The sequence below is a fragment of the Falco cherrug genome, chromosome 3 (genome assembly GCF_023634085.1).
Source record: "Falco cherrug isolate bFalChe1 chromosome 3, bFalChe1.pri, whole genome shotgun sequence".
In the NCBI taxonomy this organism is placed as follows: Eukaryota; Metazoa; Chordata; class Aves; order Falconiformes; family Falconidae; genus Falco; species Falco cherrug.
This window is the reverse complement of record NC_073699.1, coordinates 23588026-23605361: the sequence shown is the minus strand read 5'-3', so window position 1 is coordinate 23605361 and position 17336 is coordinate 23588026. Positions and strand designations below refer to the sequence as shown.

Sequence of the window (17336 nt, the reverse complement as noted above, 5' to 3'; positions counted from 1 at the left end):
ATTCATTCTATGCAACAGCTCAGTGGTGGTTTTGAAGCCATTTGGAGCACTTGTTCAAAGTGTAAGAGCTGCATTGAATTTCCTCAAAAAAAAAAATTATATTAAATTGCCACATTTGACAGAAATTTCTCTCAGAAATTCTGGATGTGCACAGATTTCATCTTGATCATCAACAGGTTTTGATTGATGAAATAAAAATATGAAGGGCCAGAGAAATGGATCTTAACTATTACTTTTGTACTTTTTACCCATCTGTGGGACAGAGACTGCATCATCTTTGAAGGACTCTTGACACCTTTTTGATGATCTATATATTGAATAAATTGGGTGAGCAGTCCTTGGAACAAGGATAAAACAAACAACCCTCCCTCCCCTGTCAAACACAGCTAGCTTCTTCACTATGAATATTCAAATCACTTGATTAAATATCCTTTTTTCTTCTTCCAAAGTGGAGCATAAGGGTGGCTTCCACACAGGACTTTGTAAGACTAGAGGGAGAAATGCACTAATATAGTTAAATGGCTTCTGAAATGTAATCATGTTTTAACCAAGTCCTTTGATAAACTCAGGTGTAAAAGAGTAGGTTTTCTAGGCCTCTCTGATCAATTAATGAAGTGTGATGCAAGGTAATATAAAACAGAAATTAGGCGGCAGAATATACCCATGTACCAGCAAACACAGATGTTGGTGGACCTTTATAAAGCATTCCTGAGCTGTACTGCTAATTTTAATTTTATTACAGCTGAACAAGTCCATTACACTCAGTTCATATAAAATGATACACCTGGAAATAGAATATAGCCACTGCTGCCAGGTGCCTAGCTCTTGAATTTAAAGACAACTGGTGTCATAACTTAGCTTTATTGCTCTACTGGCATTACCCAAACTCCCAGTACTTTTGGTTTAAAGCGTAGATATAAAGTATATAGGATTTTAATACAGTGGTTCAGACAATGAAATAAATTACACCGTTTTAAAACAGTCTTTCATGAAGTGAAAGTGAATTCATGAACTTCAGTGATTTCTCACATAGTCTAAGGCCAAACATGATATAAACAATCATACACACAAAACAGCTCTACTGATTGTAACACAGTATTAGTGGACCCATGACAGTGCTTCATACCACTGAGTAGTTTCTTCTGGGAATTCATTTAGAGAAACACATAAAGACATGACAGCATCTACTCAGCATACAAAAAGCAAAACACTCTTAGGGGAAAAAAACAGGTTTTAACATCTGTCCCCACCCATCTAACATCAGCCATTTCTTAGAAATGTCTGCAATGCACCAAGTACAGAAGCTGGACTGCAGAGATAAATCATATTAGTGACAAATTTAATGGTCTACATGTGCTTTTTAGTATTTTTTTTTTTTTAAAGCAAAGACAGAATTTTAAACTTACCTTATTAGTATTGATAGCTGTGATGACCCACACACACTGAGCATTACTGTCATACTGGAATGGAAAATTGGGTGATGTGAAAGTGCCTCCAGGTCCCTGCAGATTGGATCCACAAGTCTTGACTGCAAAAAGAAAGTTCACCTTTTAAGTCACATACAAAATACATGTAGCAGATTCATAAACCAAGCTCTAACTTACATTAGTCAAGACATAAGGATTAAAATACTGTTAACCAAAACTGGAACCATCTTATACAAAAGGCTATTAATGTATAGTTACTCTGACAAAGTAAAATAGACTTTCTTTTATGTCCAAGATTATAGACTTTGATAAAAAAAAAAAAAGGGTATTTGGCATAGAAAGAGTAAATATATAGTAAAAGAAATTATATAGATATTATTAAAACATTTCAAGAAGTAATTTAGTCATTACCTTCACTAATGTCTTGAAAGATAAGAACACAAAGAACACTTTTATCACTGTAAATTTTTTATGCATATGTATTTGTGTATGGCACGGCAGCATTTTTTCTGCTATAACCACTGTCCAACCCATTGAACAAATGGCTGAAGCACTGAAAACTTTAAAGGAAACTTATAAGTTAGACTTACACAGAATTGTGTTCTCTATTTTTAAAGACTACAAAGGGCATTTATTTACAAATCAAAGTCTGTATGGTTATTTACAGTAGTATACCTTCAATAAAAACAAACTGATATCCTTATTTAATATAGGTTGTGTTTCACATCACAAATAACACAAAGGAAATAAACTGTGTCCTTTTTGCTCGTGAATGACATTTGTAAGGCACTAAATTCATAATCTGCTGAAGTCAATAGAAGTTTTATTGCTGGTTCCTTGATACTCATATTTTGCTGAATGCAATATTAGTTAACTTCCTTGTATGAAGCTGTAGAACTGGCAAGCAGCCTCAGCTACACATGAACCTATTTTTCCCGTGATTGTTATGACACCACAAATACACTGCAGAAGGTAAATTATTGCTTCTACTGTATTCTGACAGAACATCTTGCCTATATGAATAAAAAAATTCACACTAAGATATGTGAAATTGCCATACAGTTGTATTGCACTTTTGCAAAGCATGTTTATTTGATCAGTACCAGAGGAAGATTCAGCTGTTGCTGGATGAAGACTTGTTCCTTTCCTCCCACTAACCTCTAGAAAGAACGTCACTATTTCCATCCACCTGCACCACTTTTACCCCTCAGAGAAGCAATACTTTAGTGAATAGTCTGTTCAAAGACACACCAGAAGCCTGAAGACAAGGAGAGTGGAGGGAGATGAGAGGAAGGCTCCTCATTTATGCTCAATAGCTGAAGCACTGAGATCATAATTGTGAGACTAATGCTGAGCACAGCTTTTCATCTATGTTTGGAATAAGAAACTGTATGACTCCAGCAGCTCATCTCTGTGTGGGGGAAGAAAGTCAAGACGGGAAAACCAATGAGTATTCTACATACAATCTGGTACTCCATCTGAACATGTGAATACACCCTTTGGGGCAAAGTTGGGACATAAAGCACATATGCTGTGGTAAGGTTATGAATAGGTTTTGCTGCCTTTTCTCAAGTTAGCTACATAATGGAGGTCTCAAAGTAAAGCCATGTCATTCTATAGAAGAATGGCCCTAATGAAAGCTAAGACATTGATTCCTAATTTCTGTTATTCATACTAATATGAAATATTCCTAACAGACATTTGCTTTCAGTACCATAGTCTGAAATCCAGCAGGGGAAAAACAAAAAACAAAAACCAACCAAACAAAAAACCCCCACACACACACCAAAAAAACCCCAAACCCCCACCACAAATTAAATCAATCACTTGGTCGTAAAGTCTGGTTAAGAAGGAAAAAAAGGAGTGATTTAAACATGAATGTCCAATAATTAGAAAATACAAATATAAGAAGCTGCAAAGATGAAGCTATTAGCTATATTTATTTGCAGGTTGGGAAAGCTCCTGATACAAAAACATAAAATACTGAAAAGTTATGGGTTAATATTGAATTTCTTTGGGGTTAAAGGGAGAAAAGTGTACACCTTTAGGGTTTTAATGGCTGTATATGACTGATCTCACTGCATTTGTCAGGTGACTGATGAACAAAACACATCTGTGCATTTTGGTGAATATCAGAGTATTTCTGTTCAGTAATAACTGTAGTGCAAGCAACGTTCTACTATAACAATATTCTAATAAACTAATACTTTATGTTCAAGCCTAAAATCCACAGTTTGCCAGTAAAATACAACCAAGAAAATTATTACGTGATTTCTTTACCCAGTAATTTATATTTGCCTGTAAACCTCAATACTGTATTCTTCAATACTGTATCCTTCAATATTTCCATTTTTGCTTTTAGCCCATTACATGTGGTCTTTATCTCAGTAAACATCACAGGTTTCCTGCCTCTGTCTCTAATTTTGTATGAATCACATGAAGATTTTTTCTTCAATTGCTGCAACCTTGAAGGTGCCACAAGGTACAGGCAAGTGTAGTATATACTTCTAAAATTAAGATGAATTTTTGTTCAGCTTTTATTGATTATTAGGAAAATCAGAAACAAAGCAAGTGTTCTACATAAAATTTTTGCTTTATTTATTGAAAATTATAAATACTTCCTATATCTTTTATTTTAAAACATTCTTTGACAGCCCTTCCTAATTCAAGTAGTTGTTCGCAAGGCAGTTCACGTAAGTGTGCACTGCCTCTCATGGCTCTGTGCTGATTTTTACCACACTGCAAAGAGTAAGTAAAGTAGATAAGAAGAATAAATTGTTTCCAGTGGGTTTCGAGTACTGACTCAGATAATTGACTTACACAGCTCTTCACATGAGTAAGTCTAACATAAGAAGAGTTTACAAATAAGCTGAAAGTCGCAAAACTGTAAATAAAAATATATTAGAATATATAATGGTAAGTTAACATCACATAACACCTTTTCCTGGACTTCTTGAATCTGTCCCTACTTATTTTAAGGATTTGAGAACCCTGCCACACAATCTTGATATTGGCTACTTGTCACCTGCATGGCTGACTGGCTGCCTGTTTCCACAATACAATGTAAAACAGAAGTTCCACAGGCATTCAGGCATTCAGATTCATCTACCATTAATAGATCCTTCTGACACAAGAAGCCTCCTTGATTATAGACATATTTGATGTGTTAGTCTGTCAAAATTCATTGGTTGCTACTTCAAGTCAACATTGTGGCAATACAAGCTAGCTTCCAATCACTGGTGGAATCTAAGCTGCTGTGTTTTGAAGAAATTGAAATATTAAAAGTGTGATATCAGGAAATTAATTACTAGTATTAGTAGTATTGTTAAGAAACAGATCAGCTCCTCTCCAGCTTACTCTTGTATATTTGGACGTTTCCATCCTGGCTTTGATTATTTATTATTCAGCAAGAATTTGCTTTCTTTTTTGGAACAGATCTAAAGACATGAATTAGATTACTATTCCTATGCAGATAATTCATGTGTTTGAGGACTAGTTCTAACTGTGCTTCTCAGTATTTCATACAGTATTTGGAAATATGTAAGTGTAGAGACATGGCTGTCTAATAACTTCAGAACCAAACATTAAATTTATACTACTTATGGTCACAGATGCATATTAAACCCACTTAATTACTTTACTTAATAAGAGTCATAACAGTGCAGTGAAATACAAACATGAGACGTCCAAAATTTGATCCTTAATATTTTTCATAAAAAAGGGATTTTACTACAACTCTATAGAAGCAAATTATAATACACTGATATGCATGATCTACCATTTATACTTCTAAGTCACTATGTTTATTTGAAGAAAAAATGTAAATTTTCTTACAGTACCAGATCTGATTTCAGACACATTATAAATACAGGAAAAAGATCATTAGTTCATTTACATGTAACAGACAAAAACAATTAAGATCTCACTGTCCTGTAAGCACTGAATCAGCTCTTGGTGAGAGACAGAAATCAGTAAATTGGTAGAAAGCTTTTGCAATTCCAATACTCCAATCTGCTCTTCAGAAATTATTATGAGTTTTGCTATTAACTTCAGACATTCACATGAATTTAAATTTGAGATTAGTATGAAGAAAGGAGTAAACATGATCAATATGGCAAATTAATTAAGCAAAGATGATACATACAGAGATGCAACTATGAAGCTTGCACAAAAATGTGTAGGATTGCAATTCTGTAGTTGTAACTGCTGAGTATTGGAAAACTAGTATGATCAAAGGTGGGAAGGTAGAAATATTCCTTACAGAGTATAATTTCTTTTCTGACACATATATTTTGAATAGCTGAAATTTAACACATATATATATATATTTAATTTAATTAAAATAAATATAGGACCATAGTAGTTAATGGAGCTTTACATATCCATAGGAGACAAAAATCTGATTATCAGTTTAAAAACAAGTATAATTTTTTTAAATTAAAAAGTCTCTGGTGTCAGTAAAGGTTTTTCATTTGTAAAATATACATCCTTGCATCATGCACTTAAAATATCTTACTTCCTGAGATGTCTAATTCTCTGTTTCCCTTGTAATTACAAAAGGCTTTTTGAAAGAATATTTTATTGAAAGAAACTTTGAAAGTAACTTATTTTACCAATGCATACCTGTGCTTTCTAACTGGCAGAGAAAATGTTAAAACCACAAAGGTAGTGCAAGCCTATACTAAGAAATCATGAATGACAATTATGCATATGGAAGAATGTCATATAACCTATTAAGGAGAATAAAATTTAGTGAAAACAATTAACTATGATGACATATAAAAGTCAATAGAGAGAAAATATTAACAAAGATAATTTTCTTTTTGCAGTCCTTAATACTGAAGATAGTACAACTAGCATTTAAATAAACTGTTTGTTGAATAAATAGGTATAAACCTCCATCAAGAAAATGCATCATCAGCACCAAAACTGTGAAAGTATACAAAGCAATGCATTATCTGGAGAACAAAGATAAACAAGGGACACCTACAGTATGAGGACGCTGATTAAAAGCATGCAGTCTATTAAAAAAATATAACCACTGTCTCAGTATGTGCAAAATGCTTAGCTCCATGTGTAAGACAAGAAAATTCAGCTTGTTAGAGTTCCATGGAAAATTTTCTAAACTAAAAGATAAAATCAGAATTTAATTGGATTTTCAGAAAGCTATTAGCAAGGCCGCTCACTCAAAAGAGTCTAAATAGGAAAAAAAGTGAAAACAAATTAAGGAATTGAAAAAAGATAAATTGATGAACTTAGTAACAGAATATTTTTCACTGAAATTATATAAAGGCATTTTCATCACAGTTCTTATATACAAAATATCAAAAAATATGCATGTATATGTATGTATAGATGTAGACATTGAATTTGTATATTAATAGCAGAAAAGTGCATATTTAGCATACCACATAATACATTAATGTCTTACCAGTTTCCAAGTAGTCAAAACTTTTCCTATTTTTCTTAAATATTCAAATAAAGAAACAAAAGTCATCTTAAAACTTTTTATTTTTTAATGAACTGTTTTGTTTACTAGATCTTTCTTTTGTAAAATGCAACCTTTAAAACTTTCCAAAAAAGTCCGCCTGCTCCTGAAAATTCCTACCTGTAAATATGTATTCATCATGAAAATAAATAGCAGATAATTGTATTTTTTTTTTATAAAAGCTTCAGCTTTTGTATATTTAACTAGGTTGTGACAACTAGCAGCTCGCTATTAGCAGAGTAATGAGTATGTTTTGGCTATACCTTACTTCAAAGAGTACGAGAAGTTATGTTAGAAGTTTAGTCTTATCTATTTTCAGTTGAAAGGAAAAAGAAAAGTTCTTTAAAATAATAAACTGTTTGGGATACTACAGAAGTTTATTCAGACAGTATGTCTCACAGTAAATTTCTTCATTACTGTTGCTATTGCTCACACTGTATAGCAAAGAGATATTTCAAAATAATAAGAAAATACAGTATAGAATTAAAAAAATAAGATCTCAGTAGTGTACTAAGAGCATATAGAATAGTAACACAATTCCAATATTTCAAAAAAAAAAACCCTCACTGAAATTTTCCAGATTAAGAAGGTCTTTCGTTTTTGCATTTGCTTAGATGGAGCTGGGGAGCACCAGGATGGGCTGTCGGTGCCCTTAGGGTCCTGAGAAAATTTCTTGGCTAACAGTTGTATCACACTAGGTTTCAGAAAAAGCCATCTGTGTGTCACTACCTGCCCAGAACATCTTGCAAAGTGACAATTAAAGAGGAAAGGATTCCTTTTAATGATACAATTCAGGATAATAAACAAAGCTATTTGTCTTTTTTATTATTTATTTTTCTTTTTTCCCCACTATGCTCAAGCATACAAGAATCTGAATCTAAATAAGGATAATGAGCTAGCTTAGAACAGCATCACTTTTGATGAAGTACACTTTCTAAAGATCCAGAATATGCATTTCAAGATAGACACAGTTCTCTTAGACATTTCTGTGGCTCTGAGGGACGTTTCAAAATGTGAATCTGTGGTGGCACACTTTGCCCCTCTTCTGGGCTGCCCTACAACCTCAGGAATCCCCATTAGGCCTTTGAGTTTGTATAAGAGTTGGGTGGTTAAGCACCCTTTAACCATACTGGTAACTCTTGCATGGCTAAGTGGGGAAAAAGACTGTTTGTACAAGGAACTTCTATTGCCTGGCCGAGGTAGAGGATGAGAGCAGGGACGGTCAGTTACTCCCTGGCAGCTTTGGAACATTCCTGACCCAGATCATAACCTGAGTGGAACGGTACTATTGTTATTGGAATTTTGAAAAAGATACCGACTCAGGTTATGGCCAGGAGGGAAATTTACAGATGACTAAGGTCAATTATCTCACATCCTTACAAACAGCGGGCCAAAAGTGAGACCCTTTGAGCCCTCCTGGACTGCAGCAGGCAGCAACCAGCATCATCCTCTGATCATGATGCTGCTCAGTGCTCCTGAACACCCCAGTCTGCAGTACTAGGAGGACTGTCACCAAAAGCTGACAATGGGGCCTGGGCTGATGCCCATGCTCCTTGAGGTTCAACCCTTTGCCTGTTGAGAACTGCAAAGGCATTCAACATGAGTATTTCACTGAACTCAAGTGCAACTTTTAACAGGTATACCTTTGTACATTTCTGCATATATATCTGTAACTAACTCTTCTGTGCTTTTGTGCATTTGTGTGTGAATTGACTTAGCTATATTGTAATAAGTATAGTATAAGTATTACCTTCTCAAATCTGCAGTAAACCACTTTTGTAATTTAAGTAAATTGCATTGATTCACTTTGTAAATGTTAAAATAGTCATGGATTAAGTGCTGTTAAAGTGTTATGATCAACCTTAAACTGTGAGTAAACCTTAGACATCCTTTAGATATAAATTGTTGTCCAAGTCTGAGACTAAGATTGGACCTAGCTGCACCTAAGCTCTATTAAGAGTTTAGAAAGCAAGGGGGTCTATTCTGAACCTTGTAACTCAACAGGAAGGTCTGCCTTATGACTTTGTGCCTTTGATGTGTAAATCAAGCTAGCTCAATTCTAACTCAATTTTCCTTTGCGTGTTCAACCCATGCAGTAATTAATAGAGTGAACCTTGCCATTGAACTTTGAGCAGTCATATTTCCAGAAACTCAAATTAAACATATTTTGATCATACCTTTGATGGTGATTCTTTAAGCAACCTGACCTAATCCACTCATTTTTTTATGAGAACTAAACCACTGGTCTTGTGCAAGATAACCCACTCTTTTGCAGCAATAAAATATTAGAACTTCCATAGTACATGAATATAAGTTATAAATAAAGAAATAACCATATATTGGTGAGGTGTGATCAGAATTTTTTTTTACTTGAGTGCTCAATTAAAAAAGTTTGGAGATTACTAAACTAAACATATGACAATGAAGTTCTGTCCCATTCTAAGAAGTGTATTATCTAACAAGGCATGGAAACTTTTACTAAATTGTTACACATGAACTTTAATTGTAGAAATTTAATAATATTTTTAAAATATTTTTCAATATTTTAATAGCATTCTTCACTGGCAATGCTTTGCATAAGAAGCAGAGCTAACAGCACCTTCTGTGATTACTACACAATTAGTAAAAACTGCTATAAATTTGGTTCAGTGCCTAACTAATCACTATCAAGAAGATGGCAATTTACTATCAGACCAATAGTGTTCTGATACATTCTGATACCAAAAGTGCAAGTTTAGAGGGAAATTCATTGCTAAGCTGGATGTGAGTTGCCTGGTAGCCATATATTTCCCAGAAACACTGAAACTGTTTTATACTACATACTTTCAAATGTTATCATGACGGAGATGAACGTCTCTGTAGAAATCTTGTATGAAAACTTCTTTTTTAGAATTTGGAAACTGCAAATCCCTGACAAAAACAATTCAGTATTTGGCTTCAGGGCACATATAACACACTAAAAGCACTTTTGTTATAGGATAGAAAAAGAAAGAGCTGATTTTGCTAGCACTCTATCTTAAAAGTTTATCATGTATTAAATAAACCACAAGGATTTTACTCCTAAAAACTCTGTTGTTAGCTAGTGCTTAATAGAAAAAGAATACTAAAAATATTAAGTTGGTATTAGTCGAATATAAGAGAAAAAGAAGACTATTTTGGTAGACTATTATTTTCCTAGGGTAGCTTCCTCTAGAAGCAAATTTGAATTAATTCCATCACTAATTCCATATTTCTCTTGAGATTTCTGGACTTTTATTTTGGTTTATAGGACACACAAGAACACTGCAGCAAGACCTATTCACTTAGTTCCTCCAAACTATAACTCTTCCTGCAGTATGCCCTCCATACAACAGGCAACGCTCTGCCAATCTGAAAAGGAAAGGGATGATTAGCTACTAAGGCACAGTTGACTGTTACTCTTCAGAAGAAAACCCTATAATTTGTGAAGAAATACTGAGTTACCTGAAATAAAATCTTGAGATGTAGGCCACAAGAGATTAAATGGAATTCAAGTGGTAGAGTTTATTCAATACTGTGCAACTTATGGAAAGATGAAACAAAATGAACAGAAATACTAAATGTATGCAAGTAATTCTATCACTTTATTAATATATTGAGCTCAAAAGCTTAATTCCAACAGAATGCTTTTTCTTCTCACTAGTATCAAGTAATTATGAATTTTATCTGAGTCACTGAACAGTGAAGAGAATGTAGTTCTTTTTTTTAAGACTAGAAAACATCAGAGTACCAATATATAATTCTAATCTGAAAATAGATTACTAAAATATGTATTTCAGGAAAAAAAAATCTCTGGAATTTTTTACAATCACTCTCTACTTTCTTAAGAGCTGGATATAATTAGTTTTGAGGTAAATTTTTTTGAGAGTTTTTTGATTTGTTTGGCTCAAAGTTGTATTATTTATATTTCCTGTGAATTTTTGAGTTGGAAATCCAAAGACAAAAAAATGTAGAAAAGCAGACATAAATCCTTTTGACTACAAGGAATGAGCCCTTTCTCTTAACTACCCATCAACCTATTTGAACAGCTCTTCATTGCTTGTCTCAAAACTTTATATTAGAAGGATGGCATTTTTATTGAGATTAAATCAGATAAAAAAGACTTCAGGCATGATATTTTCACCTAACAAGGTCACATTATACTCTCAGTCAAAGGGGAAATAGAAAAAAGAAGGAAAAAAACATGACTTAATGAAGTTAAAAATAATAGAGTAGACTTTCAAACAAGCTTCCCACATTTTTCTTTTAGGGAAAAAAACCAAACAAAACAATACAAAACAAACAAAAAAACCCCAGCAAAACGATTTGACTAACATAAGTTGGGCTAGAAATCTGACATATCACCTCATAGGTAGTGCTTAGCATTAACCTTTTAGAAAATTTAGAAAAAATATTTTAGAAAAGTAATTATGACAATCAAGATTTATTGTATTAATTTTATGTTAATGTTGTTACAGATAAAGGACAATTTTTAACTTTCGCATGGAACTGCACCTGTAAGTATTGAAATTCCTTAAACTTCAGTGCCCTTTTTAAAGATGTTTTATATTTCAGCTTAGAAAAAATCAAGCCAAGTTAACTTAATGGTAGTCTATGCCATTCTTTCTATGCAAGGATAAGATAACTTAGAATTCTTCCTTTATGTGTAAAAAAAAATAATATTTGTTACTTTAATTACAAAGTGAGCAGCCAGGCATCTGTATACTTCATATATTTTTCCAAGCCAAGGGATGCTCCTGTCAACTTTGTATCATGTCTGTGCAGATTTTTGGAGCAATATTTTTCTCTCAGCTCTTATTTCCCCTATATTCTCAGCTATCCAGCTTTCAGATGCTCCAAGCTTTTTGTTCTCCTTTTTCATATTTCCTCTAGACAATACCCTAATTCACGAGTATTTTTTTCTGTAGTTATTAGATTCAATTATTGGTTTTCAAAATTTCTTTTAGTACTTAGAGGTGCTCAGGTCTTTTGGACATAAGATCATGTATTTACATACAGAATAGTTTGCCATGTCTATTTAAAAGAACCCCCAACTAATATTTATATATTTTAATTAATACAGAAACTGTCACAGTATGCTGGGTTTGAATCTTATTTACAAAGACTGGAATACATTTAATTATAAGCATGTATTTTTTTCCATGATTTTTTTAGTGTCTCTTTAGCTGATGCTCTGGAAAGTAGAATAATTAATAAGCAGTACTGAAATAAGTAATGACAAGATCTGGATCTTCACATAGGATAATGTATGTACAAGTAAAATGTAGCATACATTACTAGGCATATAAAGTAGACAGCTGCTGGAAAACAGGATTTTATTACATTTACAAGCCCAACTGAGCAATGAGGAATATATTGCCTTTATAAAGAGCTACAGTCAATGCATATTCTAGATATTACTAATTAACAATATGTCACAAAACTGTAGCGCATTTGTGTAAAAAACATCTTCACATCTACCAAGACTTAAAGATTTAAAATTTATTTATAATGTCTAATTATTTCATTTTCATAATACCTCTGTGAGGTAGAAAGGGATGTAACTTTTGCAGAAAGAATATCCCCACTTAAAAAATTACTGTTTTCAGATTATCTGAATTTTGTTTGGGTTCCACAATCACTGTTTACTCTTTACTGAGCCCTCTATAAGCCTAGCACTAGACAACAGAAAACACCAGGGCAGGTGCACTTTAAGACATCAGATAATGGCCCCAGGTGACACAATAATTCAATGACAAGCCCAGAATTCCTTTCTTCATGCTTTTGCTTTATTTATTAGGTCACCCATCTTTTGACATTGCTTGGGAACACCATATTCCCAGTAGTATCTTTAAAGCATCTCTGAGTCTCTACTTGAATAATCTCTAGAGTTATGGAAATTACACATTAAGTATCAAGTACCCATCCTAACCTTTACCCAAATCCAGATTATTTCCTACAGTTTATCACAGTATTTTGCCTAGACTATTTTAAGTCTTTAAAGTTTAATTATTTTAGCTTTCCTTCAGGGAGAAATTATCCTCTTCCCCACAGACACAGACACAGCTTTGCCATACCTAGGCATGGGAATAACTTGTTCCTGGAATAACTTCTTAAAATACTTTGAAGAATATTGATGAGCTACTATCAATGACCAGCAGGGAAAACAAATTACTGGCATTTACAATGCCAAATACTGAATTTTCATATTTTTTTTCATTAGATTTTACAGAGGCGAGAGCATCTTCTGTGAAGAAAATCTCCCAGCTGAGTGGAATACATAAATCTCTCTTTAAGGGCAATCCAGATTCCTAATTCTGAAATCTTTAATTCTATCCTCTTCAGTATTTCCTGTGGCCTTATTTTTTTTCAATTATAATCTTTTTCCTAAAAAAACCCGAAAAAACATGTAAAACCTCAAAACATCACTTGCCTGTGTCACCATATGCATATATGTGGAACAACAAACCTGTTTAAAACGGTCCATCTAAGAACCAGACATACTTTCTAACTTTGGAAGAACCTTCCTGTCGCCGCAGTTGCTCATACCTTAAATGGTGTTGATTATAATAGTATAAAAATTTATTGACTTTGTTAGCCATGTGTCCTAAGAAGCACTAACACACCTTATCCAAATTAAGAAAAGAAAAAAAAAAAAAGAAAAAAGGGGAAAAAAATAAAAGGCAATTAAAATAATAGATTTGGCTAAAATGATGCAAATCTTTCCACTCAGCATTGTCTATTGGGTAGGAAAATATTTACGTGGACATCATGTAATAATATAATATATAGCCATACCCTCTGATGCATAATGATATTTTGAGGTTTTCTGTGATGTGATAATATTAACTATCTAGCTGTGTGTTAACAACTAGTTTTTACATAGTATTTTCTGTATCTTATAGGCATTTGCAAAGAATTTTAACAACTCAGTTGTGATTTCTCATTGCCCAGCTATGCAAAAGGGATATATAAAAATGCCTATAAACCAGGCCTCCTACATAATAAATACTGTAACAGTCCATATTGTTTAGTAAAAAACTCATACCAATCTGGCTGTAGAAGTCATAAAACTTAGCTGGACATATTTTTGAAGTTTTACAACCACATATGTATAAAAGATGTATTCCTACTGACTTATAGGCTCTTACTTTGACACCTATGTCTTTACAGAAGTATTACAAAACCATTTAAGATATATTTTATACATTATCATCTAAAATACATTCAATTGATGGTATAATACCAGAATTATTCAGTCTTTGAATTTAGGATATAATTTATATGTAGTACCTCTTCAAGGTATTACTTAAATTTATGTTTGCCTAACATTACAATGAGATATGACATTTATGTCAATATGCAGGAAGCAACAGATACAGATTTTTTACAGATAGTTTTCTCATGTCCTGGTTAATTTGTTCACAAAGTTCAAACCATAAACTAACAGTAATGAGTTTTTGGTGCCCATTGCTTTAAATTTAATTTCAAAATACAGAGTTTTGAGGAGCATTCCCACATTTTCCCTGCAATTACCTATCTTATTTGAATTATATCTATTCAAAATGACTTATAATTCCAATTAATAAAGGGAATATTTTTCATGTTGCACCCCATTAGTTAAGACACTGATAATATTTGAGCTACTTGAATGTAATCCTTTCTTCCCAGTTCTTTTGTAGTATAATTTAGTGCATTTCTTTAAATTCAGAAATCTGCAGTGCGTAACAGTAGCAATATTAAAGGGCAATAGTCACATCCATGTTTAAAAACTGGAAGATATCAATTTTTGGTGAGTTAATTTTAAATAAAACTTCTTATGCTTGAAGACTTCAATTCCTCTGCCAATATAAATATAAATTGTGTTTAGCTCACTAACGGTGTTTCAGTTATGTTAGCTCTGCACTGGTAAGACTTTCACCACATAGTGTGGTAAGACTTTCACCACATAGTGTGCACTGCAGTTTCAGTTATCAACACAACTCTAAGTAAACTTAAAATCATAAAAGATCAGGAAATACAGGATTTTATAATTTAAGATTTAAGCATACACTTTATTCTTCAGTCATTGTTTAGGAAAAGTACTTCTGTATTGCAGTACAGCTTATTTAATTTTGGGTTTGCTTCTGAAAGAGAATGTAGGACTGAATGTCCTAATGTTTATTTCGTGTGAACTATATCTAATACTTAAATGTGCAAGTAGAAGAAGTGGTTAAAAAAAAAAGAGAGAGAAAAAAGAAAAAATGCTTAAAGGAGAACAACATTTTATTTGTGAAGAGGCCAGAACTGTCTAAGCAACTTGTCATGGTCAATAATATGAAAATCAAGTCTGTTGAAACTTAGAATAGATTTAATTTGTAGCCACTGCCAACAGACAGAAAATAACCAGTACAATCGATACTGTCCTGACACTTGATCAGACCTGGAGGGAAATGGTAAAGCCTTGGTGTTCTAACCAGGGAAAAAAATAGCATCTTATTTTTTCAGCAGATCTTTACTGAAGATGGAAGATGCTATAGCAGACATTTCCCTGTGTTAGTCACCTTTTGGGAATGGTAAGAGGGACAGCTAATATCAAAGAATTTATCAAACTTTCAGTTCCTTTGTAATTTTTTGTCAGATAACCAGATTTACAGTACTGTAATCAAAACAATATGAAGGGATGGGATAGGGTGCCTGTGAAATGTCTGTCACTGCTTCTAGAATATAAGGCAATACATCTCTTCACTAGATGTAATGAGTCCTTGTTTCAAGAGATTTTTTTCTCACTCCATGTCAAATTTTAAAAAAGAAAAGTTCTTCACAAACAACCTAACACACACACACACACACAAAAAAAATATTCTACATCTCTAATTCTTCTTTAGAAGCATTTCCTTAAGCATCTGTCCTGGTTTTGGCTGTCATAAAGGTTAATTTTCTTCTTAGTGGCTGGTGCAGTGCTGTGTTTTGGATTTGGTGTAAACACAATATTGATGGCACATCGATGTTTTTGGTTGTTGCCAGGTGGTGTTTGTAGTAGGTTAGGGACTTTTTAGTTCCTCAGGCCTTGCCAGCGAAAGGGCTGGAGGGACATGGGAAGCTGGGAGGGGACACAGCCAGGACTGCTGACCTGAACTAGCTAAAGAGATATTCCATACCATGGGACATCACTTCAGGTATATAAACTGGGGTGGGGTGGTGGTGATGACCGGGTCCTGTGAATCATTGCCCAGGGGCTGTCTGGGCATTGGTCAGCAGGTGGTGAGCAGTTGTATTTTGCGTCAATTGTTTTCCTTTCTCCCTTACCTTTGGTTTTCATTCCTCTCCCCTTCTCCCTCGTTTTCATTGTAACTGTTATTGTTACCATTACTGTTGTTCTTTAGTTTTTATTTTACTCCAATTACTAAATTTTTCTTATCTCTACCCTCCAGTTTTACATTCCTTTCCAGTTCTCCTCCTCACCGCTCTGGGTGAGGGGGGAGTGAGCGAGTGGCTGTGTGGTGCTTAATTACCTGGGGTCAAATTAGCTGGGGTCAAACCACGACAACATCTTAAATGTGATACACTGGTAATTACCTGTACTTGAGAAGACGCAGTCATTCCACAAGTGCAAATGTGAATTAATACTGAATAAATACTACATTTGTTAAAATGACAATAATAACTGCATGTTTTAGAAATAATAAACAGCATTGAACTGCCTAAGAATTACAACATAATTGATGACTGGAAGATTAATGTGATGAATATCTATTAAAAATCTAAAAGGAATAGTCTCCCTAAGAAAGTGGCCAGATTTCACACCATAGTCAAAGTTTCACAATGATAGATTTTGTCTCCATTTTACACAACTAACAGAAACCATCACTACATTTTTCTTTCAACTTTGAAAGCATTCACAATAGTCTGTATCATTAATGTAATCTAAAATTTGCTGTCCACTATTGGGATCCTGCATATATGCCTTCTTTTTGCACTTCTAGGAGCTCAGCTGACCTTGCTTAAAGGCAGCTCTGATGTGCTGCAGCTGTAAACTGGGATCATCCTGTTGGAGAGCATGTGTGACAGAGCTATGGTAAACCCTGTCAGTCCTCACTCCACTCAGGAGCTGCATTTGACAGCTCAGACACACAGTCCTTGTCTGAGCCACTTTGCAGTGTGCCAGTGTATGCAGCCTGAGAAACAAGCTAGACCAGGACTCCACACTGAGTGGAAGAGTTATGATCTCATTGGTATTATAGACATTCAGTATGATAGCTCACCATCATTGGTGCCCTGCAATGGATGGTTACAAGCTATCCAGGAAATACAGAATGGGTAGAAAAGGAGTGCTTGGCCTCTATGTAAAATACAGGGTTGAGTGCATGATGTTTACCAACAACAAGAGAACAGTTCTCTAGAGAGCCTTTGTTTCAAAATCAGCAAGATCTCCATCAGAGGAA

At 33.9% G+C, this 17336-nt stretch overlaps 1 protein-coding gene across 3 annotated transcripts in view; it reads right to left on the bottom strand.

Moving 5' to 3' along the window:
- The window catches only part of CSMD3 (CUB and Sushi multiple domains 3), a 726530-nt gene that overhangs the window by 396627 nt on the left and 312567 nt on the right, over positions 1-17336 (bottom strand). For all 3 annotated transcript variants that reach the window (XM_055706136.1, XM_055706138.1, XM_055706139.1), the window contains one exon: positions 1407-1528. In XM_055706136.1, coding sequence (XP_055562111.1) covers positions 1407-1528 — 122 coding nt within the window. The remainder of the gene's footprint in view (positions 1-1406; positions 1529-17336) is intronic.